Here is a 27,881-nt window from a genome sequence, read left to right as displayed (position 1 = left end):
TTTTGTATCGCCTGAAGTTTGTGCGGAGCAGGCGGCAGGTTTAGTGAGTGCGGAGGAGACGGAGCGGCCACAGGAAGAGAAGGAGAGGGGCAAGATGTGACCTCCACCCTGCTGGCTGCAAGACCTGGGGGCAGGCATGGGCTGCCAGGCCAGCAAGAGCTGCTGCTGCCACCATGGAGCCAGGAAGAAGGTACCGGCCGCTGCATTGGCTGCAATGATAGGAAGTTCTCGGCAGACATTGACTTCCTGGCGGTGAAGGGGTTAACTCCCCAGCACGCATTAACCCTTGTCTCCCCAGCAGAGAGTGCAGTGTTGGGGTCATGTGTACTGGGGGGAAACTGTCAGTAAGCAGGAGGAGTGACATCACAGAGTGAGGGGGCAGGTCAGTGACCCCTGGCTGCTGCTCCCCCGGGGACATCACATCCATAGAAGCCCTGGTCAGCCCAGTAGTCCATAGAAGCCCTGGTGAGCCCAATAGTCCATAGAAGCCCTGGTCCGCCCAATAGTCCATAGAAGCCCTGGTCAGCCCAGTAGTCCATAGAAGCCCTGGTCAGCCCAATAGTCCATAGAAGCCCTGGTCCGCCCAATAGTCCATAGAAGCCCTGGTCAGCCCAGTAGTCCATAGAAGCCCTGGTCAGCCCAGTAGTCCATAGAAGCCCTGGTCAGCCCAGTAGTCCATAGAAGCCCTGGTCAGCCCAATAGTCCTTAGAAGCCCTGGTCCGCCCAATAGTCCATAGAAGCCCTGGTCAGCCCAGTAGTCCATAGAAGCCCTGGTCAGCCCAGTAGTCCATAGAAGCCCTGGTCAGCCCAGTAGTCCATAGAAGCCCTGGTCAGCCCAATAGTCCATAGAAGCCCTGGTCAGCCCAATAGTCCATAGAAGCCCTGGTCAGCCCAATAGTCCATAGAAGCCCTGGTCCGCCCAATAGTCCATAGAAGCCCTGGTCAGCCCAGTAGTCCATAGAAGCCCTGGTCCGCCCAGTAGTCCATAGAAGCCCTGGTCCGCCCAGTAGTCCATAGAAGCCCTGGTCCGCCCAGTAGTCCATAGAAGCCCTGGTCCGCCCAGTAGTCCATAGAAGCCCTGGTCCGCCCAGTAGTCCATAGAAGCCCTGGTCCGCCCAGTAGTCCATAGAAGCCCTGGTCCGCCCAGTAGTCCATAGAAGCCCTGGTCCGCCCAGTAGTCCATAGAAGCCCTGGTCCGCCCAGTAGTCCATAGAAGCCCTGGTCCGCCCAGTAGTCCATAGAAGCCCTGGTCCGCCCAGTAGTCCATAGAAGCCCTGGTCCGCCCAGTAGTCCATAGAAGCCCTGGTCCGCCCAGTAGTCCATAGAAGCCCTGGTCCGCCCAGTAGTCCATAGAAGCCCTGGTCCGCCCAGTAGTCCATAGAAGCCCTGGTCCGCCCAGTAGTCCATAGAAGCCCTGGTCCGCCCAGTAGTCCATAGAAGCCCTGGTCCGCCCAGTAGTCCATAGAAGCCCTGGTCCGCCCAGTAGTCCATAGAAGCCCTGGTCCGCCCAGTAGTCCATAGAAGCCCTGGTCCGCCCAGTAGTCCATAGAAGCCCTGGTCCGCCCAGTAGTCCATAGAAGCCCTGGTCCGCCCAGTAGTCCATAGAAGCCCTGGTCCGCCCAGTAGTCCATAGAAGCCCTGGTCCGCCCAGTAGTCCATAGAAGCCCTGGTCCGCCCAGTAGTCCATAGAAGCCCTGGTCCGCCCAGTAGTCCATAGAAGCCCTGGTCAGCCCAAGTCCTGGTATCCGTCACATTATGGCATTGTTTGTGGTCTCCATAGTTGTTATCACCATCATTGGAACTTTTTTAAAGAAGCCCTTGATAATTCTTTGTACACAGTGTGTAAATGAGTGCAGACATGGGGGCCACCTTAAACACATTGTTATAAGGAAGAGTTCACAGTCATACTGTAACTTCATAGTTTATCATATAATAGGCGGAAAGGTGTCCAAGTGGGCAGCACAGGTATGGGGGTACTCCCATGCCCTTATGTGGGCGGCACAGTTATGGGGGTTCTCCTATGCGCTAAGGTAGGGGGCACAGGTATGGGGGTACTCCTATGCTCTTATGTGGGGAGCACAGGTGTGGGGGTGCCCTTATGTGGGGAGCACAGGTATGGGGGTACGCCTATACCCTTATGTGGGCAGCACAGGTATGGGGGTACTCCTATGCCCGTATGTGGGAGCACAGGTATGGGGGTACTCCTATGTCCTTATGTGGGGGGCACAGGTAAGGGGGTACTCCTATGCCCTTATGTGAGGAACACAGGTATGGGGGTGCTCCTATGCCCTTATGTGGGGGGCACAGGTAAGGGGGTACTCCTATGCCCTTATGTGGGGAACACAGGTATGGGGGTGCTCCTATGCCCTTATGTGGGGGGCACAGGTATGGGGGTGCTCCTATGCCCTTATGTGGGGGGGCACAGGTATGGGGGTACTCCTATGCTCTTATGTGGGGAACACAGGTATGGGGGTGCTCCTATGCCCTTATGTGGGCAGCGCAGGAATGAGGGTGCCCCTACGGCCTTATGTGGGCAACGCAGGAATGAGGGTGCCCCATGTCCTTATGTGGGCAGCCAGGTGTGGGGGTGCTTTATGTCTTTGTGGGCAGCACAGGTATGGGGGTGCCCTTTAGGGGGGAGCGCAGGTATGAGGGTGCCCTATGTCCTTATGTGGGCAGCACAGGTATGGGGTACTCGGATGCTCTTATGTGGGCAGCACAGGTATTGGGTACTCGGATGCTCTTATGTGGGCGGCACAGGTATGGGGGCACTCATGCTTTTATGTGGGCAGCACAGTTATGGGGGTACTTGTATGCTCTTATGTGGGCAGTACATCTAAGGGAGTGCCCCAATGTCCTTATGTGGGCAGCACAGGTATGGGGGTGCCCCTTTGCCCTTATGTGGGCAGCACAGGTATGGGTATGCCCCTTTGCCCTTATGTGGGCAGCACAGGTATGGGGGTGCCCCTTTGCCCTTATGTAGGCAGCACAGGTATGGGGGTGCCCCTATGTGGGCAGCACAGGTATGGGGGTGCCCCTATGCCCTTATGTGGGCAGCACAGGTATGGGGGTGCCCCTATGCCCTTATGTGAGCACTCTTCTGGCAGAACTTTCTAGGTATACTGTTTCTTTTATGCCCCGGTCTGTATGATCTCCGGGATCTGTTTGTGCCACAAGGTTTGTTTCTAGGGGACAGAGCCTTGCAGGAGGTTTACTTGGATGATTTGCCACCCTCACACGGTGCCCCTTTTGAAGTACTCACAGTGTTTATGTATTGGTAAGCAGAAGGTGGCATGTGGCTTTATCCTGTAGCCTTCACTAGATGCTCCAGGTGTATTATTATTTGGTGGTACCAAAATTGGGGGCACCTGTCACTTTTGCACTCTGTTATGGAGCATCTGTTGCAGGAACACTTTTTTTTTTTTTTTAGGTTGATTCTTGCATTTGGACCCTCTTATGGGGGGGGGGGGGGGACCGTCTGTTGCATTAGCACCCTCTTATGGAGGGGCATTGATTGCATTGCATCCTCCTTTGGGGATGCTTATTGCAATTGCACCTTCTTATGGAGACACCTATTGCATTTGCACCCTCTTATAGGGGACCTCTGTTCCATTTGTCCCCTTTTACTGGCATCTGTCAGGCTTTCACCCTTACAGGTGCATCTCCTAGATTTGCCTTCTCTTGAGGCATCTATTGCATGTGCTCCCTTTTGTGTGGCTTTCTCTTGCAGATTTGCCCCTTTGTATGGGAATCTCTTGCACCCCCGATAGGGTCTTGAGTTGAATGTGTATCCTGTTACAGGGGCCTCTGTTGCAGGTGCACTCTGTCACGGGGGCATCTGTTGTAGTGTAGCCAGTGATGAGGTCATTGGGGCAGGAGCATGATGTTATGTAGTGTGCTCCTGCCACTAGTGACCCAGTATCTATTACTGCTGTGTTACCACCATACGGCAGCCGGTGAGGGGGCTCTGCCCAAGTGCTGATGCCATGTAAACATGTAGTCTTGTAGAATCTGCATCTCTTTTCTCCCCAGTTCTAGATCCATGGTCCTTGCTGGCTGATGACAGGACCGGGCACACAGAGGAGGGGTTGCCTGAGGGGCTTTGATGCCAACCTGCTATTGCTGGCTTGCCCTTCCTAACAGCTGGCTCCCAGTGACCCTTACTCCATGCATCTGGTGTCAGGGCCGCGTTGATGGGCAGGAATGTGCATTGGCTGTTTTAGGAGACTCAGTCATTGCAGATTTGACCTGCGCTGCTCCTCACATTCTCACACATATATATACACACACAGACCCCACCGGCTCTGCTATGCCTGCTACGCCCACACACTTTCCGCTACTACCCCCTGGCAGATTATATTCCACAACTGAATCCATTACATTGTCACCAATGGTTCCTGATTTAGAACCTGCTGATGATTTGTCCTTAGAAATATTGCTGATCCCATATAGAAGAAATACACTGTATCTACTCTGCGTTTATTCAACTTTAGGCGCAGATTCACACTGGCAGATATTTCTCCATCTGTTGCATTCATTGTAATGGAGCTTAAAGAATAAACTTGGCACAAATCTATGGAAATAATTGTAGAAATTTCTGTGTGTAATAGAAACCTAAAAGGAGTCATAAATGTGACTGCTAAACGGGTGGAGCGCACAAGTAATTCATCCTTTCCTTTAATCACCTCATATAGGTAGCTCAGTATAATTGATATGTTATGGCAGCAAATGCTACTGTATAATATGTCCCTGCTTATCTGTGAAACAAAGGATGTGCTCTACAGCTCCATTCAATGTGTAGTGGCCATGTTGGGTTACTGCAGCTCAGCTCTCATTTAAATCAATTATCGCTGAGCTGTAGTTACGCATTACTGCCACTATACAATGTATGGCGCTGTCTGCTTCCTGCTCTGTTCACTGTGTATAGTGGGTGCCAGTGATGGAAAGCAGCCATCAATCTTTATATATACAATAAGGCTAGGGCTACACTGACATCAAACTGCAATGTCACACTACAACATGTGTATATCTTTTACCTGGCGATGTGTATGGCATAAATGGACCATCATAGATACCAGTTCAAAGAACCAAAACTTGGCTGTCGTCAGAGAGTTTTGTGGAGTCATTGGCTCTCTGGCTGACAAATTTGGCCAGTCCTGATCGAGCCCGGTGTGGTTACTGAAGGGTACATGGTTCTGTGCCCACACAATGCCCTGCTATTTGCAGCTCTATAATCTGTGCCATCCTGAGCACGGAGCTGATATACACAGACGCTCCCAGCTCCCTTTTTATTACCAGACAGCACAAATCTCGTAAACACTCTTTGACATTACAAATGGGGTTGGCATGAGCCGCGGATCTGTTTCCCAGCGCATTCCTTCTAGGGATCTGTCCGAAGTATAAAGCCAGGCTTGGGGAGGGTTCTCGGCACTCCTGTAACAGTAAGGATGAGTGCTGGGAGGGGATATGACCCCCCTACTGCAGCAGCTGATAAGGACGGGGTCATTGCTGCTGGGTGTATTGACAGTATTGCACCTTTGTGTGAACAGAGCCTTAGGGCGTCCATACTCTTTAGAGACCCCCTTCCATATGCACGCTCAGTCGGTGAGCTTGCACGTGTTTTCAATGGTGCTGTTCTCAAACACTTCTAAAGGATTGGGCTTGTTGAATTCCAAGGTACCCAATCTCTCTTAAGGTGCCTTTTCACAGAGAGATTTATCTGACAGATTTTTTTTCAAGCCAAAGCCAGAAACAGACAATAAACAGAGAACAGGTCATAACGGAAAGATTACGATTTCTCCTATTCTCAAATCCATTCCTGGCTTTGGCTTCAAAAATCTGGCAGATAAATGTCTCTTTGTAAAGGAGTCAGGACAACCTCATGGACAGTAGTGTAATCTGTATGGTCGCCACATCGTTCACCATTGTTATCCCACATCCTGCCTGGATTTCATATGATCCCTAGTGATAAGGACTGTCTGTGTGATGACAAACTGTGTACTGTACTGTGGCATGTGTTGGCACTATATAAGGAACGCTAATTGTATTTGCAGACAGCTTGAATTATGCAGCTTTCAATATTGTGATGCTTGGTGAAACACAATATACTCAGCCCTATTTGGTATAACTACTGAATACGGTATACCCAACATACTGTATTCAGTATAATGAGGACTGTGACTGTATAGCTTGGGGTATGTGTAGATCCTTGTTCATTAAAGTACACCTGTCACTTTAAAACATTTTTTGTCATGTCCTAGAGACATTAAAAGCTTTGATTGGTCAAGGTCAGAGTGTTAGAACGAGCGGGGAGAGAAGCACACGGCTGAGCACTTCTCTCCTCGCTCTATAGCAGTGTTCCCAAACTCCCGTCCACAAGGCCCACTACCAGGTCATGTTTTGAGGATTTCTCATGCAAATAACACCCGTGGCTAAGAAAATCCTCAAAACTCGACCTGTTGGTGGTCCTTGAGGATTGGCGTTGGGGAAAACTGGTCTGTAGGAGTCATATAGATTTTCATTATAAGACTTAACACACACTTCTCGCATCTCCATCTAGCAGTCAGTCAGGGTCTTAAAAGTGTTATTCAGAATTAGAAAAAGCACAGCTACTTTCTTACAGAAACAGCACCACCCCTGTCCTTAGGTTGTGTGTGGTATTACAGTTCACATTCATTCACTTTAATGGAACTGAGCCACAAAACCCACACCCAAGCTGAGGACAAGAGTGGTGCTGTTTCTGAAAGAAAGCGGCCATGTTTTTATTTGTTTTTTTTAAACCTGGATAACCCCCTTTTAAACTCGGACACCAAACAATTAAAACATTTACAACATAAATACTTTAGTCCCTTGGCAACAAACCAATATAGCAATGTGAGAGGGGTACACCCAACTCCTCTATCCGCAGGATAGGACATAAGCTGATCAGTAAGGATCCAATGGCCTGGGCACTCATGATTTATGTTTGGCAATGCCAGCCCAAGCCCCACCACCCATGTATAACAGTGATGGTCTGTGCAACCCTCCAGTAAAATGGCTGCCAGCAGAGTCCCTGTCATGAGACACTGAGCAGGGGGAATGTGAGGAGCCAGGCCCAGATTCTTATTTATTCCTCTCTCTGATCTATTAGGCATTTTCCATCCAGAGAAGAATGAAAACATTCAAAAACCTATACACAAAGATGTGTTATTCCTCCAGCTCTGATATACGGGCCTGATAGTCATAGATACTGGATGGGAATGTCTGGGGTCTCCGGGTAAGATCTGTGAGGGTCCCACACCTGGGTCTCCACCAGTCAGCGATGGCTCTAAACTACAGTAGTAATGTCGATACCTTGTTGGACATATGTCACTGTCTGTAGTGTCCTGAAGGGGCTACCAGGGTGCAGGGCTGAGACAACTGGCAATCGCACATTGAGGTCCTTGAAGTGAGTTGGTGAAGCTGAATTAGATACAGTCACTACCAAATGTCTGTACAGAATACAAGTGACTACACAACTAATCAGTGAGAGACAGATTGAACAATCCAGTGACCCATAGGGGGCATCTTCCCAGATTGGAGTCCTTGTTTTTCTCCTTTATCCAGTCAAGTCCTTTATAAAGACTTCTCCCAGTCGTGACTCTTCTCTCGTCTTCTGTTCCTCAGATTTGTAGCACATTCCCACATTGCGCCTCCTGAAAATAACAATGCCACATATAGCGCCTCCTGAATAAAAATACTCCATACTGTCCCCAAGAATAACAAGGCCTCACACTGTGCACCCTGAATAAGAATACACCCTGTGCTGGTCCCTCTGAGTAAGAATGTGCAAAATGTTGTACACCTAAATACCTTAAATAAGGATATGCAAAGAGATGTGCCCCCTTAATAGGTATATACCAAACACTGTGCACCCTGAATAAGAATATGCCCCGGGCTGATCTCTCTAAATAAGAAATAGGATTATTCCTCACTCTGCGCCCCGTAAATAAAAAGGCTATGCCCTAAATGTCCAGATTTTTATGTTGAATTAGTTTGTCTACCACTGCCACATCAGTATAGGCCTGTAGCATCCTATCATGTCAGGTATATATGTGGTTTAGCTTCATCATGGTGTTGGGGAGTATCAAGCATGTGTGAGTATCTGCTGCTTAGAGAAGAACAGTGTGGAGGCAAAACATGGTCAATAGGCAAAAGTACAAAGATGGGAAAATCTTTATAAACCTTCGGCTGGTTTTGTTCCTCCCTCCGTCACCTTTTACATAAATAAGGGGTCGGGAAGAATGTTTTGTCAGCAGGCAGTAATGTGGCGGGCCGGCTGGCATCCTTCGAGTCTGTATAGCGGTGCCGGGTGATTTGGGCTTTAGGTCATTGCTGTTTCTTCAGTTAGTTGTCGAGTCCGGTTATAATGGAGAGTTCTGCCACTGTCCAACATTTCTAATGGAAATTACAAATACATTGATAAACTGGGTTTTCCCATTTATTTTGACAATAGGGTGTGCCCGTACCAAGTCAGATACTACCCATTCAGAGCTGACATAAACAGGGACACCCTGCCGACGAGGGAAATAGTAAGGTCCAATTAATTTATAACTTTCCAGGAGGAATAACAGAGGAACATCACAGTGCAGAGTGCCTTTTAAGGCCATATTACACACAACAATTTGCCCTTCCTATGAGTTGGGAGGGGCCGAGGGGAGCAGCAGGAGATGCCTGGACAATCCTTAGGGCCCTATTCCACCAGACGATTATCGTTTGCATAATCGTTAACGATTAACGATCTCAAACGATTGCTATTGCGAAAGACCTGAAAACGTTCACTCATTTCCATGTAACGATAATCGTTATTTATGATCGTAATTGCGATCGTTTTTGTTCGCTATTTATTCGCTATTGCGTTCGTATCTATTGCGAACGACCGAACGATGTCTTATTCAATGCGAACGATTTGGAAACGTTTTGCGAACGAGCAACGATAAAAATAGGTCCAGGTCTTATAAAGCGATCAACGATTTCTCGTTCGGTCGTTAATCGTTAACTGCATTTCAACCGAACGATTATCGTTTAGATTCGAACGATTTAACGATAATCTGAACGATAATCGTCCGGTGGAATAGGGCCCTTAGATTGGTCAGGCCGCCATGCGCAGCAGACAGTCGCTGGCATGAGCGGGATCTTTCGTCATGTTGAAAGACCACGATCAGCCAACATTGTGATTGTTGTCTTTCAACATGCACTATTAGGCCATGTTCACATGGCGTATGAGACCGGCCGGTACTGCAGTACTGCACTCCTCACAGCAGGAATAAAAGTATCCAAGGAGCTGGCAGATAATCTCTCAGTTTATGGGGTCTGAGAATGTAGGCGTTGGTTTGTATAAATGGAAGGATCTGCGATTCTCTGACTAGTGAATGATGATGGCGGCCATCACAGTAGTGAGTCACCCGCAGAGGACAGCTATAATCTCTCACCCGCGCACAGGCCTGACTCGCCCCTGTTCGCACATTACTTGTATATTATCTGTCATCAATCTAGCTTTTTTTTCCCCTCTTCGCTTTCCTGTTTTCCATCTGGAACCCACATGACGGATATATCTCCTCTATCAAACGTGACCGAGCTCTGCTGGGGTGAAGGTGAATGGATGTCATCCGCGAGAGACACCCGTATATCGCCCCATCACATGAAGAGGAGAAGGGATTCTCTGGGCTCCTTATCATGTATGCTGGATGCTAAACATTTACCAAGTGTATGCAATATTTCATGTCCTGCGGCTCCGCTGAAATTCCTTGTGTTTCTATGAGGTTTGTCAGATAGAATTAGTGCATTATATTGGAAATTGGTCAAATATTTTTCCCTCTGTGATCTATTGTTAAAGAAGCCTCGGGCCAGAAGACATCATCTCTTATATTATTCCCATGCAGTACCGTCTCTTATCAAATACAGGAGAAGAATCATAGAAGGTGATGCAGGGTGTCTTTGTCAGGGTATCTTTGTCTTTGTCGGGGTATCTTTGTCTTTGTCGGGTGTCTTTGGCGGGGTATCTTTGTCTTTGGCAGGGTATCTTTGTCTTTGGCAGGGTGACTTTGGCAGGGTCTGTTGGACACTAAGCTGTAGGATTTGTGTAGCTTTTTTGACCCAAAAATATCCCAATTCCAGAGACATATCAAATGTATTGGATAAGTAGGGATCCATTTCTGGGACTTGTGAGGCGAATGGCGGTCCCTTGCTCCTCCATATATACCCTGAATGTGGGTCCCACCACTAGGATTTAAAGGGATTATCTAAGATTAGAAAAAGCGCAGCTACTTTCTAGGCAAAAACAGCGCCACTCCTGACCTCAGGTTGTGTGCGGTATTACAATTCTGCACCCTCTTACACACACATTCATTTGCCTGACAGTCATTTTGGCTCGTATGTAATGTGGCATATCTTCTAGGTCCACTTCTGCAAACACCTCACATATTCTTGCAGACGTCTGCAGGGTGTCACCCAGTCTCTTTCACACTCTTTTAGGCGTTGTATTTTATTCTCACTGTTTAATTGAAGACAGCGTATGGTACAAATTGATGACAGACTCGTATAACTTTTATTGTGGTGCTGAGTGCACATCTGTAATTATACCATATGCTCCATGTCTTGTGAATCATGTGACCTCTCCAAGTGTTGACATGGGAATATCCCTTTAAATATTTCCAATGAGCTTTACAGTGTGGTAATTGGATATACAGGAAACAGAATCAGTGATCTGGACAGATCTATTTAGCATAGAGAATTGAGATCTGAGAATTGCAGTAAAATTGCCAGATGACTATCATGTAATATCATTGTTTCTTAAAGTAGGAAAAAACTCGTGACCATTGCATAAACTCTGTCAAGGTTAGATTTCTTGTAAGGAGATCTTAAGACTTTACTCCCAAAGGCAGACACCAAAGTTGCAGCCTGTTTTACAGCCCTGTCAAAACTGTAAGAATTCTTTCCATAAAGATGGAGTTGCCCTTTAAATATTGACGGTGGCACAGATCATACATCATGTGACCACTGCATTGAGCGCCACTACTGGAGGAACCATGTATGAGCTGAACCCTTGGAATCTGTCATCACTTTCATGACCACAAGTCATGGGGGTGGTGCCCAGTCTCCCAATACACATACAGGGAGAGATCTATCAATCGTGTCTGGTTCGGCCGAGAGAAGCTACTACCCTAGTGGTTCGGGCAGTGTGAAAATGATGACAAATTCCCTCTAAGATTATAGTCCATTGGCAGACAGCAAAGGCATGTAAAAAGTAAATGGCTCATATTCTTTTTAATATAGGTAATTTAATAATTTATTTAATTCCTAGTAAAATGACCTGCTATGGCACTGTCATAAAAGCAGATAGTGTCTCAGCACATTGTATAGTGACCATGCTCGGCTCCTATTGTAGTGAATAGAAGCTGAGCTGCAGTTGCATAGTATAACCACTAAACTATGTACGGAGCTGTCTCCTGTTTCTGTTCTCTGTGTACGTGGGGGCCACGGCTCTGGTAAACAACTGATTGGTGGGGGGATTGTCACCTCATTCATTTTATATTGATGACATATTTGGAGGATAGGTTTTCAGTAAGTTTACAATGGAAAACACCTTTAAATTACATCTAATAGATTCTCTAAACAGCATATGCTGAATGGCAGTGCCTTAGTGCAGTGTCTTTTAACCTAGTTGGCATCGCAGGGTTACTACCCCTCAAACTTTGGAATTTGGAACTTGGAACATGTTGGGACACTCTGCGGGATGAGTTACTTTCCGCATGAACAATCCCACTGCTCAGTGCTTTGTAGGTTCAGGTTCAGTATGGGCAGCTATATGTGGCTATGGGTCCTGGTGTATCTACTCTATAGTCAGTCTGTTGTTCAGAAGCTATCAAGGTGTTTCTATAGTCCCTGCCAGTACTGTTTGCGTAGGGTGTGAGAATGAAGAATGTATGTCAGGTTATACTGTTCCTGCTAAGGTTACACTATGACTTCCTCAGTGTCCTACAGTGTCTGCCTCTAACCGTAATATAAAACTAGTACTATGAAGCCCATTCCCATCACTCCCACATCTGTAGCAGCCAAAATAGGGAATAACAGGAAGTAGTCACACCAGGACTTTCCGCATCTCCGTTTGTGCTTTTATGATTTGTTTCAAACATTACATTGTTATACATAAGATAAACCTCTACACCACACTTCTGCAGTGTCCCGGTGCCCATGTCAGTATAAGGTTGTCAGGTGGCTGAGAAATCTCTATATGCCTAGGTCTGTGTCTGGGTATAATGAGTCTTACATGTACAATTTCTCATTTTGCTTGTTAAAGGGGTACTCCAGAGACTGGCCATAATTTATTTTTTTTTTGCTTTGTGTTTTTTACATAAACAGATCGGCGCCAACACAGGGATGCGAGTGGCATGGTCCCTTTCTTGAACTGCCACCCGGTTCCTGCGCACGGTGCCAGTCTATTCACGAGCACAGGCATGAAGAACTAGGGCCCCAGTGTGACGATCTCCCCTCTGTGACGCCATTGATTCTATTAGAGCCGAGTCACATAGGGGATGGGTATTATCAAATTGGGGGAAGGTAGGCCACCCTTCAGTACTTCATGCCAAGTCGGTGCTCTGGAATAGACCGGCTTTAATAAAGTATATGGATATAAAGAATATACAGTACACAGAGGGACTGGGACCCGGCTGTGTGGTAGTGCTAGAACAGAGCAGATGATAAGGGAACTGCAGAGCTTAGACAGCCCTGCAGTTCCCAATACAAATGTTGGTAGCAGCAGAGGGGGCTGTATTACCCCTTACTGCTGCCAGTCAACAGAAGTAAATATGTACGTCCAAAACTATACACTTGTATAGCGCTGTTTGGCAGACATAGAACAGAGAAGACATAGGAAATTATCGGGAGAATTGTCCAACCAGAGGAGGGAATAGTTCTTCATGACTTTGTCCAGAGTCGGTGCTGCACAATCGTCCTGATCTTACTCCCTGCACTAGGAAACTGTAGTGTCCACAACCATGAGTACAGTTCTTCCCAAGTAGCATCAGCACAGTTAGCCCTCCTTAGTAGAGAATTGCCTTGGACTACTCCACCCATCTTCCTTGTGGACATTACTTTTGTATACGAGAAATGGGAACCTGCGCAACACTCGGGGTTGGTGGCCGCTCAGTACAGGTGTAGGTGTGTGTGTGTGTTGTTCACCCTACAATAATGAATCTCCTCCCTTCAGCCCGGTACTCGATGAACTCTGAATATACAGGATGTGGTAGTTCTGCATCCTGGGGGGGGATGGGGGGGGCGACGTCATCACCGTGGTCTGGTACAGGAATGAGATCAGCGCTATACTGAAAGAGTGTCAGCTCATATGTCTGTTCCAATTACTTAGGGAAGTGCATTTAATCTGATATTCCGTGAAACACGTGTAACCATTTAATGCCAGGCTTAGGGACTTTTTCACACTTTTTTTTTAAAAAATGTATAAAACAGAAATTATTCAGTATTATACACATATATTTTTTTTTTGTAAAGGATATTGTAAAAAATTCCACTTGGCACCTTATGCGTCTTCATGAATTTTTTTTTATCAAAATGGAATATTTAGGAAAACGTGCACATCCATTTATGTTTGTGATTGGTTGTCTGACGACTAATACTCGGCTTAATCCAGTGTGTGTGTGTGTGTGTGTATATATATATATATATATATATATATATATATATATATATATATATATATATATATATATATATAAAAAATACTTATTTTCCATATTACATGCCATGCATCTTGTAAACGAATCCTCTTTCTTTCTCCTTTCAGAGACGTCACAAGAGAAAGAACGAGCAGGAGTTAAATGACGTAAATGGTGAGAGTCCTTTGTATTGTTTTGTTGTGCAGGTAACAAGAGATGAAAAAGAAACTCAAAACTTTTATTTAACCCCTTCCTACATATATTTAGCAGCTATAACCACATGTGATCATAATGATCGGCCACTGTTCAAAGCCAGTGGTCATCTAGCATGTGTTACCAGCGTATAGTTGACCCTTGGTTCCTTTACGTTGTTGTCCCATGGTTTCTCCTGGTTGGATAGTGTTATACGTCTATAGAGAAGTAGTTTGTTGAATTCCTCTTGACCTAATATGTAGATAATGGGACCCAAAAGATCAAGGACAATGAGCAAGAAATCAAGAACCTTCTTCAGAGATTCCAGGAGGAGAAGGTCGCCCTGGAAAAGGCCAACAGCCTCAAGGTGGAGGAGCTGGAACGTGAGCTGAAGGAACAGGTTAGCTGAGCACTGGGGGTCCGGCTATATGAATAGGGGTCTGTGTAATACATTCCAGGTACAACAGGGAGATGCTTTGTTGTTGGGGGATTGGGCTCCAGTCTGACTAGTAGTAGAAACTACCTACAGACGGAAGTCCCCTATGGCGTCTATATACTTTAACAAGGTATATACAAAAGAGTTGTCTTGAGATAGATGATCTGGCCACATAAGCTTGCATGGTGTTATTCCATAGGACTGATGGACACTTAGCAGTTTTATGTCAGTCCTATAGCGGAACACAAGCAAGTCTACCGCTCAATATAAAGACTTCCCAGCAACCCACCGATCAGAAATTGATGGCCTATGCTTTAAATGGTTATTCCCATCTTGGAAAGTTATGTCTTAACCATGGACACACCCCGCACAAACGTAAGAATAGGGACCTTAAAGGGAACCTGTTACCGTGAAAATGCTACCTAATCTATCGGCATCATGTTATAGAACAGAAGGAGCTGAGCAGAGTGATATATATCTCTATGGGAAAAGATTCAGTGTAACTTGTAATTTATTGATTGAAATCTCTGATGTTTCCATGCTAAAGAGTCCAGTCTATTTAGTGGCACCGCCCACTGGACTCCTTATCACAGAATGATCAGGGACTTCATTCAACATGGCACAAGTTATACAGAATCTTTTCCCACAAAGTTATATATCAATCTGCTCAGCTCTTCCTGCTCTATAACATGATGGTGATAGATAAGATAGCATTGTCTTGGTGACAAGTTCCCTTTAAAGACTGAGTGGTGGGCCCAGCATGATCACCGCCACTCCATTCATTCTCTAAAGAGCCGAGTAAGATAGCCGAAAGCTGCATTAGTCTATCTCTGGCAGGTCTAATAGAGAATGGATGGAGCGGTAGCGCATTCTAGGGTCTTCATAGTGGAGATTGCTGTTAGAACATCCTATCTCATGGATACTGTGGATAGGGGATAACTTTTTAAGACTGGAATTCCCCTTTAAGTTCATTTGTCGTGTTTGCCAAGAAGGCTTTTAGCATATATAATAAACATGTCCATAAGCCCCCATGCACCAACTAAGTCCTTCTGGCATACACCAGGGCGGTACGTGCCGACATTATATATATATATATATATATTATAATCAGGGGCGTAGCTAGGGGTTCAGCCTAGGGGGGGCGAGGGAGTCTCAGTGGGCCCCCAACCAATTATGTTATCTATAGGGAACCTCTGTAGATGACAATGCTTTCCGAATAATAAAGGGTATTTTCTACTTCATTATTCATAGTGAACAGGGACTGAGAACAGTGGAAAAAACTTTCTACATTTCACATATATAACCATGTAAAAATTACAGGGGTTATCCAGCATTGAAAAACATAGCTGCCTTTTTCCAGAAACAGCGCTACTCTCCTCTAAAGCTTGGATGTGGCAGTGCAGCTCAGTTCCACTAAAAGAGAATGGAACCAAGTTGTTATACCACAAACAACACAGAGGAAGCTATGGTGCTGTTTCTGTCTTCTAATTAGCCATCCATCCATTCTTCTATCTCTTTATCTCATATCTATCTGTCTTATATCTATTGGGCAGCATGAGGACTGCACCATAGCTGATGGTCAGTGACACCTGAAGGCTATACCCGCAGTACCAATAGAGTAAATGTATAGTACAAATGCTGGGTAATAACAATAAATAGTCCCATGCAGTCTAAGGCACCTATACTAAATAACCGATATACAAAAAAGCCAGACTACTGCAACATATCTAAATGGAATAATGACTTTACTAATTCATAAAAACAATACATGACAATACATTAAATATATAGGAGAAATCAGCCATGATAGTAATGGTGTACAGGGTATATGAGAGCAGCCAATTTATGCCTCCATGTAGTATTAAGACCCAATTTTAGCCCTCATATAGTTTGCAGGGTTCCTCTATGCTCTCATATAGTAAAAAGGCCACTATCTATACCCTAATTTAGTAGATTATCCTCCCTTGTTCCTCCATAGATAGACCCTCCCTGTGCACCCCCATATAGTAATTAGGCCCCTCTGTACCTTCATATTGAAGTTCAGCTTCTCTGTGCACCCATATAGCAGTTAGGCCTTCTGTGCCCCAATACAGTTATTGTTTCCCTCTGTTTCTTTGTAGTAGTAGTTAGAGCCCTCTCTGCCCTCATATAGAAATTATACTCCCCTCTGTGCATCTATCTAGTATTTAGACCTCTCTGTACAAGCAATCCCCCCCACTCCCCCCCAAAAAGGTAGTATCCTTCATGTAGGCATCCCCTCCAGCACCATCTCATGTAGTTAATCCCCCTGGTATGTATTCTCCATGCAGCCACCCCCTTCCACAGCAGTAATCTCCCTGGTAATACTCCTGGTTGTTAGACACCCCCATCACTGTGAGTAGACTACACCTCCAGATTAGTTACCCCCTTTTCAGTTAGCCAGCACATTCCATCCCCCATCCCCCATAGATGACATCCTTCCCAGGAGTTAGCCCCACCCACCCCGATAGGTCTCCTCCTTTATAACTAAGGGGAAAAAAGCCATACTTACCTGCTGTGCGGTTGCAGTACTTTAGTCTTCTGATGTCAATTCCCCCCTGCTCTGTGAGCACACGAGTGACATCACCCATATCCCTCAGCTCTAAGGGAGGGAACAGCCTCTTGTGGTCACAACATTCATTGGCAGGGTGGAGAGCCAATGCTCTCCTCACCTTGTCAATCACCCTGCTGCATTCAACTGTATGTTCTCCTATCATACAAGCGCATACAGCTAAATGGTCAGAAACAACATTCGGTAGCCATTTGGGCCCCCCAGGAACACTGGTTGCTGGCCAGGGCTATCTACAGCCAATAGACATTTGTTAAGTCTGTCTGCAAAAGCAATAGCTTCAGTGGGCCCCCTGCCTGTGTGGGCCCGGGAGCGTCCGCCCCCTCTGCCCCCACCAAATTACGCTACTGATTATAATTTATAATAAATTTATATATAATTTTTTTTTAAAATGTATTTATTTTTTTAACTTCATAGGGAATTGTAGTTTACATAGTCTACACAGAATGCTTTGCTTTTACAATGGGATTTAGTGCCAACATATCTCCAATCTCTTCCCTCCAGGCTAAGAAAGATGCAGATGTGGAAACAGAGCGACGTCTTTCAGAAAAGGCCTCAGAAATGTCAGCTGAGATGGATGCGAAGATTGCCGGTAAGACTAAATGCTGGATTATTTAGAGGTTATTTAGGGGTACTTCAAAAAATATTTTTCTTTTTTAAAATCAACTGGTGTGAGAAAGTTATACAGATTTGTAATTTACTTCTATTTCAAAATCTCAAATCTTCCAGTACTTATCAGCTACTGTATGTCCTGCAGGAAGTGGTGTATTCCTTCTAGATTTACACAGTGCTCTCTGCTGCCACCTCTGTCCAAGTCGGGAAGTGTCCAGAGCAGCAGCAAATCCCTATAGAAAACCTCTCCTTCTCTGGACACTTCCTGACATGGACAGAGGTGGCAGCAGACAGCAACATGTCATTCTGATAATCCTTCACTTCCTGCAGGTCAGCAGCTCATAAGTACTGGAGGACTTGAGACTTTTAAATACAAATCTGTATAACTTTCTGACACCAGTTGATTTAAAAATATTTTTTTATTCTCTTGAGTACCCCTTTAACGTTTCAATATACCTAAGATTGCTGTTGGCCAAGGGTGCAGAGGAGAAATCCAACATGCCGGATACGTCTAATCACAACAACTTAATGTCGCAACAAGAGTACAAACACCTAAAAGACCCTTTGTTTGTCTGTACATATTATTAGGTGTCATTAATCTCTGTAGCTGCTGACAGTCACTTTCACCCTTTCCTCTTAGCTGCAGGTGACAGTCAGACAATGGGAAGGTGGACAGCAGGTCTACAAGGTGGTAGCAGTCTCCCCCTCAGTCGTATGCACTGTACTGTATATTTTATGACACTAGTGGGAGTGGTGGGTGCATTATTCCTGTGGAATTTTCACCATGGGACATTTACCAATGATGGTGTCTATAACTCATTGCAGTACAGTGACATCCCTTTCACTGTTACAATGTTAGGCTAGGTTCATACTACGTTTTTGCAATCCGTTTTTTTTTTTCATACGTTTTTGCAAAAACATTTTTGCATTTGTGTGCATCTGTTTTAATCCATTTTTCCATTGACTTCCATTATGTAAAGAGGATCAAAACGCATCCGTTTTTTTAACGTACACAAAAACGTACCAAATTTTTGTGTACATTAAAAAAAGGATGCATTTTGATCCTTTTTTTTTAATGATGTAACTTGATGGAAAAACGTATGAAAAACAGAGTGCAAAAACGTAGTGTGAATCTTACTGACAAAAAAAATAGTATAAAAATTTCTTTCTTGTGTACCTAAAAAAAAAAAACAACTTGCCAGAATTGCTGTTTTTAGTCACATTGCCAACACCCCCCATGTTCCCCTACCCCCCCCCCCAAAAAAAAAATAATAAAAAATTCAATAAATAAAGTTTTTTTTTTTTTTTTTTTTACCCAGAGAGGATTGCCTGTTCTAAAAGCCTTCCGCTTCCAACTTAGGTCTCCATAAGACGACTCACTACCCACTCCAGACCTAGGTTGATTTATGAAATTTAAAGGGCCACTACAATTTCATGTATCACTTGTATGAAATGACAGGAGATATGGACGGCGTATGTAGACAGGTCCAGTTGCCCAAGTCCCTGGAGAGGCTTTGGGTGTCACATAGTCTCTGTCTCTTTAAAGTCTCTCTTCTCTTCATATTTAGTAGCTGCTATAGTTTTTCTGTATTATGTAGGTGTGGTGTTGGGTTTTATATTTCAGTCTGAATAGGAATAACAATACTTTGTCTCTTTTTAGAGCTGCAGAAAAGCTTTGAAGAAGAAAAGGCTTTACTGACAGTAAGTATAAAAATACAGGGATATTTTCATCGTAGATATTAATGGCGTATCCGCAGGATATACTATAAATGTTTCACAGGGGAAGGTGACACCTTTGGGTGTGTGAATGTCTTAGGCCGCATTCACACGGTCCGTGTCCCCCCCCCCGTCCGGGCTGCATCTGTGATAAGATGCTGGGAGGGGGGAACTGTACAGGTATGAGCTGCGCTGTAATGAAGCAGCCGCAGTGCTGTCATTACAGCGTGGCACATATCTGTACAGTTCCCCCGCTCCCAGTATCTTATCACAGATGCTGACCGGGGGTGGGGGGTGGGGGGGGAGTCGTTACAGGCCTTCCACGTCTGTGTTCCGTGCAGTACACGGAACGTGTAAATGCGGCCTTAAAGTGTACTTTTCATAGTGAGATTTGACCGGTCGGGTCTAAATGTTCCAATTCCGATTAAGCAGGTCACGCTCTTCTCTCCCTGATCTGTGCTCATAAGATTGAGACAGTCCCATAAACATTGTGCAGCCATCTCAATCACGTGGCAATGAGCTGAGAGAGAATGCTTTTAAAGGGGTCCTTCGATTAAAAGCAAGTATGAGATTGTGGGAGTCCAACCTCCATGCCCCCCGTGGATCTCTAGATCGGCGTCCAACTCTTTGCTATAAATGGGTTGGTGCGTGACCCACAGGTCCATTCATTCTCTATGCAGAGGCCAAAAAGATGACTGCTGTGCCCCCTGCGATCTCATACAAGTAAGCTTAAATCGGAGAACCCCTTTAAACATAGACTGCTCCCAGCCTATTCTCCTGATCAGTCTGAACACCCAAATCCCAACCATTTGAAATTTAGTCCTGCTCCTTGCCAGAAGTGAGTATGACCTGAGTTGATCCATCTCCCTCTGGCTCTGTTTGGGTTTTTTTGGTCCGTATTTTGAGCCCTGTTTTCCATAATTAAAAAAAAATAAAATAAAAAATACAAGCAGTACAAATTTCAACTGTTCTTTTGCCAACTAAATAGTTTTAGTTTTTTATTGTTTGTTTGGTTCTTTTTTAACTATTACACAGTTTGCAAACCAGCTGTTTTAGTCAACTGTAAATTACCCCCCCCAAAAAAATTATCCTAATTTAATGGCTGTAAAATGACAGGCAATAAATTGTGCTATATGAGAATTAACGGCTATTTTTAATATGCAAACATAGCTTTTCACTTTGCGGGGTGCTAGGTGTTGGCACCCCACGTCTATGATATTGGTGGCGTAGATGCAAAAATATGGCACCCATCCCTTTGAACCTTTAGCTCGCTCATTTTCTCAACACTGTTAAAATGCTCAATAGATCTGATATATTTAAAAAATTTTTTTTTTTTTTTTAGGAAACAATCACTGAACTAAAAAGCCAGCTTGAATCCTTCCTACAAAGACTTCAGCAAAGTGAGCAATCGGCCTTGAAGCAAAATTATGAGAGGCATATCAAGGTAAATAAAGTGGAGTTACTTTTGGTTAAAGGGATTATCCATCTTTAAAAAAAAAAAAAGGCTGCTAAAAAAAAAAGGCTAAAAAGGGACGTAACTGACCTCTTCATTCAGGCTCTCGTCTTAGGCTTCTATTACACGGACTGATTCCCAACCCAATATTCGGGATAAGCCAGTGCCAATCTGCTCCATTTGCACTCGCTTACTGAGCCTATTACATGGCTCAACTATCATGCAGCAAGGGCTGTGTGTGTATGTGTGTAATTATATATATATATATATATATATATATATATATATATATATATATATATTATATACAGTATATGTACACACCGTGTTTCCTCGAAAATAAGACAGTTTGTACAGTATGGTGGCTTCCGGCCACCAGGGGGAGCTCACTACAGTATACTCGTACAGCACAGCAGAGACAGCATATGGTATGGCGGCAGACTATGTGCAGCTCTACATCTGGCAGCAGGGGACAACGGGATGGTGGCAGGCGATGGGCCTTTTGATGCCTTGCCTGCACATTTACGTGCTGGCCACCAAAGGGAACATCAGGGTTGGCAGCAGGTGACAGTCCTCATGTCCTGCAGGCTGCTGCTCTGCAACGGACTGTGAGGGTAGGGGACAACTGCGGCGGGCTAAAATGAATTACAGCTGCAAGCCCTGGTGTTCTGTTCGACGGGCATGCTTCCAAACATAAACTGACTGAGGGTGGTATTACACGGGCCGATGGGGGCCCGATAATACCTATAAATGAGCGCCGATCTGCTAGATCGGCGCTCGTTTACTGGGCCTATTACACGGCCTGATAATCGTTTATCAAGGGCTGCAAGGACATTGTTACCGATGTCGTTGCAGCCCTTGCTTAAAGGGCTAGTGCAGCGCTAAACAATTATTCACTAAATAACACACATTACAAAGTTATACAACTTTGTAATGTAAGTTATGTTAGTGAATGGCCCCCTTCCCCGTGTTCCCCCCCCCCCACCCACACTAGACCCGTAAGTGTAGTGCTCTATACTCACCTGATTCGTGTCGACCCCCGCCCGCCATCTTGTGACAAAGATGTCATCTTCGGGAGGCCGGCCGAACCGCTCCGACCGTCCCTCGTGCCGGCCCCCCTCTGCCGCATCATCAGCTGCTCAGCCGCGATTGGCTGAGCATAACTGTGCTCAGCCAATCGCGGCTGAGCAGCTGATGACAGGGCTGTGTTTTGGATAATATCATTTTTAAAGATGGATAACGCATTTAATAATCCGGTTCCATCAATGCTGCCAGCACTGGGTACAGTAGTAGTACCATTACTCACATCTGAGATCGGAAGTTATCCCCTATGCATGGGTTAGTGGTAATCAGGTGATTGGTCTTCCATTCTAGGAATCACTGGTTGTCCCAGCAGTCTGCCCCCCACCAATCAGCTACGTTATGCTCTATCCTGTGAATAGGGGATTTTGTTTTTTGCTTTTAAAGGGGTTATCCAGTATAAGAAAAACTACAGCTACTTTCTTGCCAACACAGCCCCCCCCCCCCCCCCCTGTCCTAAAGTTGTGGGTGGTATTACATGTAATTCACCTCCATTCACTCCACTGAAACTGAGCCACACCCAAACTGGGGACAGGGTGCTGTTTCTGGAAGAAAGTGGATAACCCCTTTAAGGGGGTACGCCTGCAAACTCCGGTCAAGCACTGTAGTCAGATAATTCATACATTTCCAGGAATAACATAGGAAGCATACAGTTTTGTTTTTTTTCAAGTATTTGCTATTATAGAAATAGCAGGAGGGCGGCAGGTCCTCTTTATAACAGTTAGCTAGTTTGTATAATTTTTTAATTTTAATGGTGTACGTGCACCATCTAATCCACATCAACCCTAATGTTTTCCCCCTGCAGAGTGTTACTCATTAATGTTCATCTTGTAGTTCTCCTGGTGCACAATGCACTAATCCGTCGCCTTTGATAATCTGTCCGCACTTAGGTGTGTTGTACATTCCTGGCCTCCCGCTATCCCCGGCTTAAAGGGCCGGTTCGTTGTTTCAGATCTTTGTCGGTAGCAGTTCAAAAGTTTAACAATGAAGAGTTTACATTTTCCCCTCTTTGTGTTTTCTGCCGTATGTAATGGCTCTTTGTTCGGTCTTCTGTGTTTGCACAGTGAAATCCGCTTAGTTTTGTTAAGGTTGTGATGTTCAGTGTTTCCCAATGTGTTAGGTTGTAAGGGTGGTGGATTGTATAATCTCCCCTGTAGGGATTGTATCCTTTGCAAATAGTTGCTTGTCACTTTACATGATGTTTGCTCTCTATATATGTTTTGTCGCTGAGCTACTGCACGGCAGGCGGCCATGTTGGATTGCTTTTGCTAGCAGCGGCAATGAGAGTCATATGGGTTACCGGGGGAATTACGCGTTCTGTAACTGGCCTAATGCTGGGGAAAGACGTGCATGTTGATGCCAAGAGCCTGTGCCCAGTTATCTATAATCAAGTTTTCCATGCCTCTATTAGTGACTAATGGTCGCCCAATGGATCGTTTAACGATTTTGAAACAACGATTTGGTTTTTAGAACGATCAGCGTTTAGACGAATAAATCGTTAGACTAATCGTTATTGCGATCGTTTTTAAGATCGCTTAAGCCCATCTCACACATAGGTTGAATCTTTGAAACACGAAGCGATCTGCGAATTTTTAGCGAACGACAAACTACTATTTGAGAACATGATGAAAGAACGATTTTTCGCTCGTCGCTTGATTGTTCGATGTGTGTACACAAGCTGATTATTGCTAAAATGCGATCGTTATTGCGAAAATCGCTCTGTGTAAACGCACCATTAGCTTTAGCAGTTGCAAGTTGTCACTGCTACAACTGGGCTCATAAATCAGGGGGGGCCCAGAGACCCCCCCCTTCCCACTTTAACATTGGCTGCTTATGCCTGCTCTGCAAAACCTCAGCTCCAATGCCCAACAGTATATGGAGGTCTGTGCGGCAGCACTGACAGGAGCAGAGATGTCACACAGGTTAAAGGTTAGAGGAGGGGAGACCTAAAACAAGAGTCTGCACTAACAATAGCAGAGAAGAGCTGTGATTGAGTAACCCTCTCCTCCCCATTTGTTAGGACACTGTATGTGGTTACCACCTATGATGTCTAACAGCAATAGTTACAAATATTTTTATATAAAAGCTCTATTATATAGTGATGAAATGGATTTAGTATATTAATATACTGCAGTGACCCCCAGAGGAAAGTAAGTACATACGTTTCTGGCTGCCACCACTAGAGGGGGCTTACTGCATACTGTCAATACATTGAACTCAATAATAAAACAGTAGACTTGTATGCGCCCTCTAGGGGTGAAGGCCGGTAGTCAGTTTATTCATTTAAATTGTTTCTGTGATGAGTAAGAACTTTTCACAAAAGTTTTTAAGGGTCTGGTTCTGAATGTTGGGACAGATCAGAAGAATGAGCCAGGAGAAGAAGTAGTTTATGCACTAAGCTCTTCTTCTCCCCGTTCGGTGTCTGTGTGAGGGAGACGCCTCATAGACTTACGTTATGCAGCGGTCTTAGTTACACAACACTAAGCTGGGAGAGAATGCACCAAGTGCACTGCCACTTTATTTATTGTCTATGGGACTGCTGAAGATGACTGCGTACAGTGTCCCATAGCCATGAATGGCGCGAATGTAAAGTTGGAACATCCCCTTTAAAGTGACTCTGTACCCACAATCTGACCCCCCCCCCCCCCCAAACAGCTTGTACAGTCAGATAGCTGCTTTTAATCCAAGATCTGTCCTGGGGTCCGTTCGGCAGGTGATGCAGTTATTGCCCTAAAAAACAACTTTTAAACTTGCAGCCCTGTGTCAAGTTGGCGTGGCCTAAAGTGTCCTAGGATTGCACCGCCTCTCCGTCCCTCTTCCCCACCCTCCTCATCATCAGGAATGCCCTGGGCAGTATTTTTCCTATTCATCACTTGTCTGAACACTGCACATGTAACTTAAAGCGTAACTGTCATTTCAGGGTCATTTTTCTGAAAATATTAAATATCAATAGTACAAGCGATTTTAAGAAACTCTGTAATAGGTTTTATGTACTAAGAGAGTTTCCTTCTGTAGTGAAAAAGCAATCTCCCAGCCTCCCCCCTCACATCAAATGAAGCAGGATTTCTGTCTCCATTATGTGGCTATGGAGAGGGGAGGGGCTGTTAGGAGTGACTGAGCACGGAGCAGTCCTGCACAGCACAACACCCTGCAATCTTCTCTCAGTAAGTTCATAGATAAGCACTGACCTTTCTGACCCCAGAATCCTGTGTTTTAGGTGCCCAGAGAGTCTACAAACAGCTGACCTTCATGTCACCTCTTCCTGCTCCCTCATCTCCCTCAGCCCCTCCCCCCTTCATAGGCTTACAATGGAGAGAGCAGAGCCCGTCTTCACTGGCTTCTCTGTAATGAAGACGTGTTTGCCTGATAATGCACAGATAAGAAGTCAGAGGGGGAGGCTGGGAGATTGCTTCTTGAGTACAGAAGGAGGCTTTTTTGGCTGATGAAACCTATTACAGAGTTTCTTAAAATCGCTTATACTACTGATTTCTGCAATAAAAAAAAAACATGACAGTTACGCTTTAACAATTCGGCACATGTACAGTGTTCAGACAGGTGATGAATAGGAAAAATCCTGCCCAGGGCATTCCTAATAATGAAGAGGGCGGGCAGATGGGACAAAGAGGCGGTGCAATCCTAGGACACTTTAGGCCACGCCAACTTGACACAGGGCTGCCTGCAAGTTTAAAAGTAGTTTTTTAGGACAATAACTGCATCACCTGCCGAAGGACCCCAGGACAGATCTTGGATTAAAAGCAGCTATCCGAAGGTACAAGCGGTTTGGGGGGTCAGATTGTGGGTACAGAGTCACTTTAAGTAAGTAATCTAAAAGAAAGTACGAAATCTAAAAAGAACACAATGATAGAAGATTGCACATGGATAGCGGACTGCACAGTATAGGACTGTTTAGGACTAGTTTATTGACATAAAGTGGTGCCTCACTTTCTTTTCTACCAGCCAGTTCCATGACTGCCGGCTATCTGTACAGTTATACAAGAACTAGCTTGTCATTAACATTCCATCACATTGTGCTATTTATAATATACGTATTCCAGTCATTGAGGCCAATGCTTCTGCTTTGTTTTCTTATGATATCACCTTTTTGGTATTTACTAAGGATTATGGGAGTCCTGGAGAGTTCTGGGAACAAGAGCTGCACAGCTTATACTTTGTGGTCGAGATGAAGAATAACCTGATCAAGGAGAAAGAGAAGAAGATACTGAACCAGCAAGTCATGGTAAGGATATGATATATGGGATCTTCTATCTCATATCTATATATTTTTTTCTATATGCCAGCAATACAACATTTCTCTCTAGGTTGGTCTGTCTGTCTGTCTGTCTCTCTCTCATATCTCTCTCTCTCTCATATCTATCTATCTCATTCTCTCTCTATCTATCTCATTTCTTTGTGTTCTTCAGATGGAGAGAATCCTTACACTGGAGGAGAAAGTGAAGATGCTGCAGCAGGAGAATGAAGCTCTTCAGGAGCAGACACAGAAGCACTCCGCCATTGCTATGTGAGCTAACATGTCAGCTTTCCTTTGTTGAATTTTTGCATATTAAGGCTATGTTCACACTACGTATATTTGAGGCTGTATGTTTGAGGCTGTATAGCAACCAAAACCAGGAGTGGATTGAAAACACAGAAAGGATCTGTTCACATAATGTTGTAATTGAGTGGATGGCCGTCATTTAATGGCAAATATGTGCTGTTATTTTAAAACAACGGCTGTTGTATAGAAATAATGGAAGTTATTTACCGTTATATGGCGGCCATCCACTCAATTACAACATTATGTGGACAGAGCCTTTCTGTGTTTTCAATCCACTCCTGGTTTTGGTTGCTATGAGGACCTGACATGAGGACCAAATACAGCCTCAAATATACATAGTGTGAACCCAGCCTAAAGGGGTAGTGCTATGTAATAAATTTTTTCACTAAATAACACACATTACAAAGTTATACAACATTGCAATGTGTGTTATTTAAGTGAATGGCCCCCTTCCCCATGCCCCCCCCCCCCCAGCCGTGGACTCAGAATTGTGATACAGTATACTTATGGAATCACTGTCGACCCTGGCCGCCATCTTGGGACAATCACGTAATCTTCAGGCAGCCAGCCTGACTGCTCCAGCCCTTCCTCATACCAGTCCCCCTCCAGCCTGTCATCAGCTGCTCAGCCACGATTGGCTGAGAATAACAGAGCTCAGCCAATCGCGGCTGAGCAGCTGATGAAGCGGTGGAAGGGGGCTGGCATGAGGGAGGGCCGGAGCAGTCAGGCCGGCCTCCTGAAGATTACGTGATTGTCCCAAGATGGCGGCCGGGGTCGACAGTGATTCTGTAAGTATACTCTATCACACTACCCCTTTAAGGACCACAGAACGAAATCTGACTATAGAGTGTAATAAAGGAGTCATCAATGTGGTGCGACTCCCAGGACCCCACTGATTGGCTGTTCAAGAGGGTCATGGCTCTCGTGGAGGTGCTGCAGCCTCTTGGCAATCATCATACTATTAGTAGTTGTGTACTGTATCGTTGCTCCTGTTCACTTGCATGAGACATCACTGGACCACTGCTGCCTAGAAGTAAGGTGATTGCAAAGAAGGGGCGGCACTAAACTGAGCATTTAAATGAGTACTGTGGCCTCTACTGTGTTGCAGGTGTTTGACGGAGGAGCTGCTGAGCACCAAAGCCGCCCTAGAGAAGGAAGTTCAGCTCCGGGAGCAGCTTCAGCATGATAAAGAGCAGCATGTGTACCGGACAGTCAGCGGAGACGGCTCCCAGCCATTCTCTCTGTCCATATCCTCGCAGGACGTGGCCGTTTTGGTAACTTAGACCAAGGACCATTTAAAATGATGGACAAACTGTTTAAGCGTTTTGTTTTATACTGAAGAGCTGAAGTGTCTGGATCGGAGTTCGGATCCAGGCAGAACCAGACGTCCGATTTTATTTATTACTTTTAATTATTAAACCAATAAACCCAGTTCTTGTCATTGGTGTCCATGACCGAACTAACGCATCACCCCCTCCGCTACGCTAAATTGGCCCTCTTCTTACACTGTCACTGATCCAAGGATGGAGAACACAATGCACATTAAACTTGCTATATTTCTA

The 27,881-nt window shown here is 45.1% G+C and overlaps 1 protein-coding gene across 1 annotated transcript; it reads left to right on the top strand.

The window, feature by feature from the left end:
- Nucleotides 1-27,881, top strand: CCDC69 (coiled-coil domain containing 69). Its single transcript, XM_069953782.1, has 9 exons — nucleotides 1-190; nucleotides 13,817-13,862; nucleotides 14,144-14,280; nucleotides 17,408-17,495; nucleotides 19,176-19,216; nucleotides 20,574-20,675; nucleotides 25,882-26,001; nucleotides 26,186-26,283; nucleotides 27,428-27,881. The coding sequence occupies exons 1-9, from the start codon at nucleotides 137-139 to the stop codon at nucleotides 27,600-27,602; spliced, it is 861 nt and encodes a 286-aa protein (XP_069809883.1). The 5' UTR covers nucleotides 1-136; the 3' UTR covers nucleotides 27,603-27,881.

This window comes from Dendropsophus ebraccatus, chromosome 1, assembly GCF_027789765.1.
Source record: "Dendropsophus ebraccatus isolate aDenEbr1 chromosome 1, aDenEbr1.pat, whole genome shotgun sequence".
Taxonomy (NCBI): domain Eukaryota; kingdom Metazoa; phylum Chordata; class Amphibia; order Anura; family Hylidae; genus Dendropsophus; species Dendropsophus ebraccatus.
The sequence above is the reverse complement of the archived record's forward strand: the minus strand, read 5'-3'. Positions and strand labels throughout refer to the sequence as shown.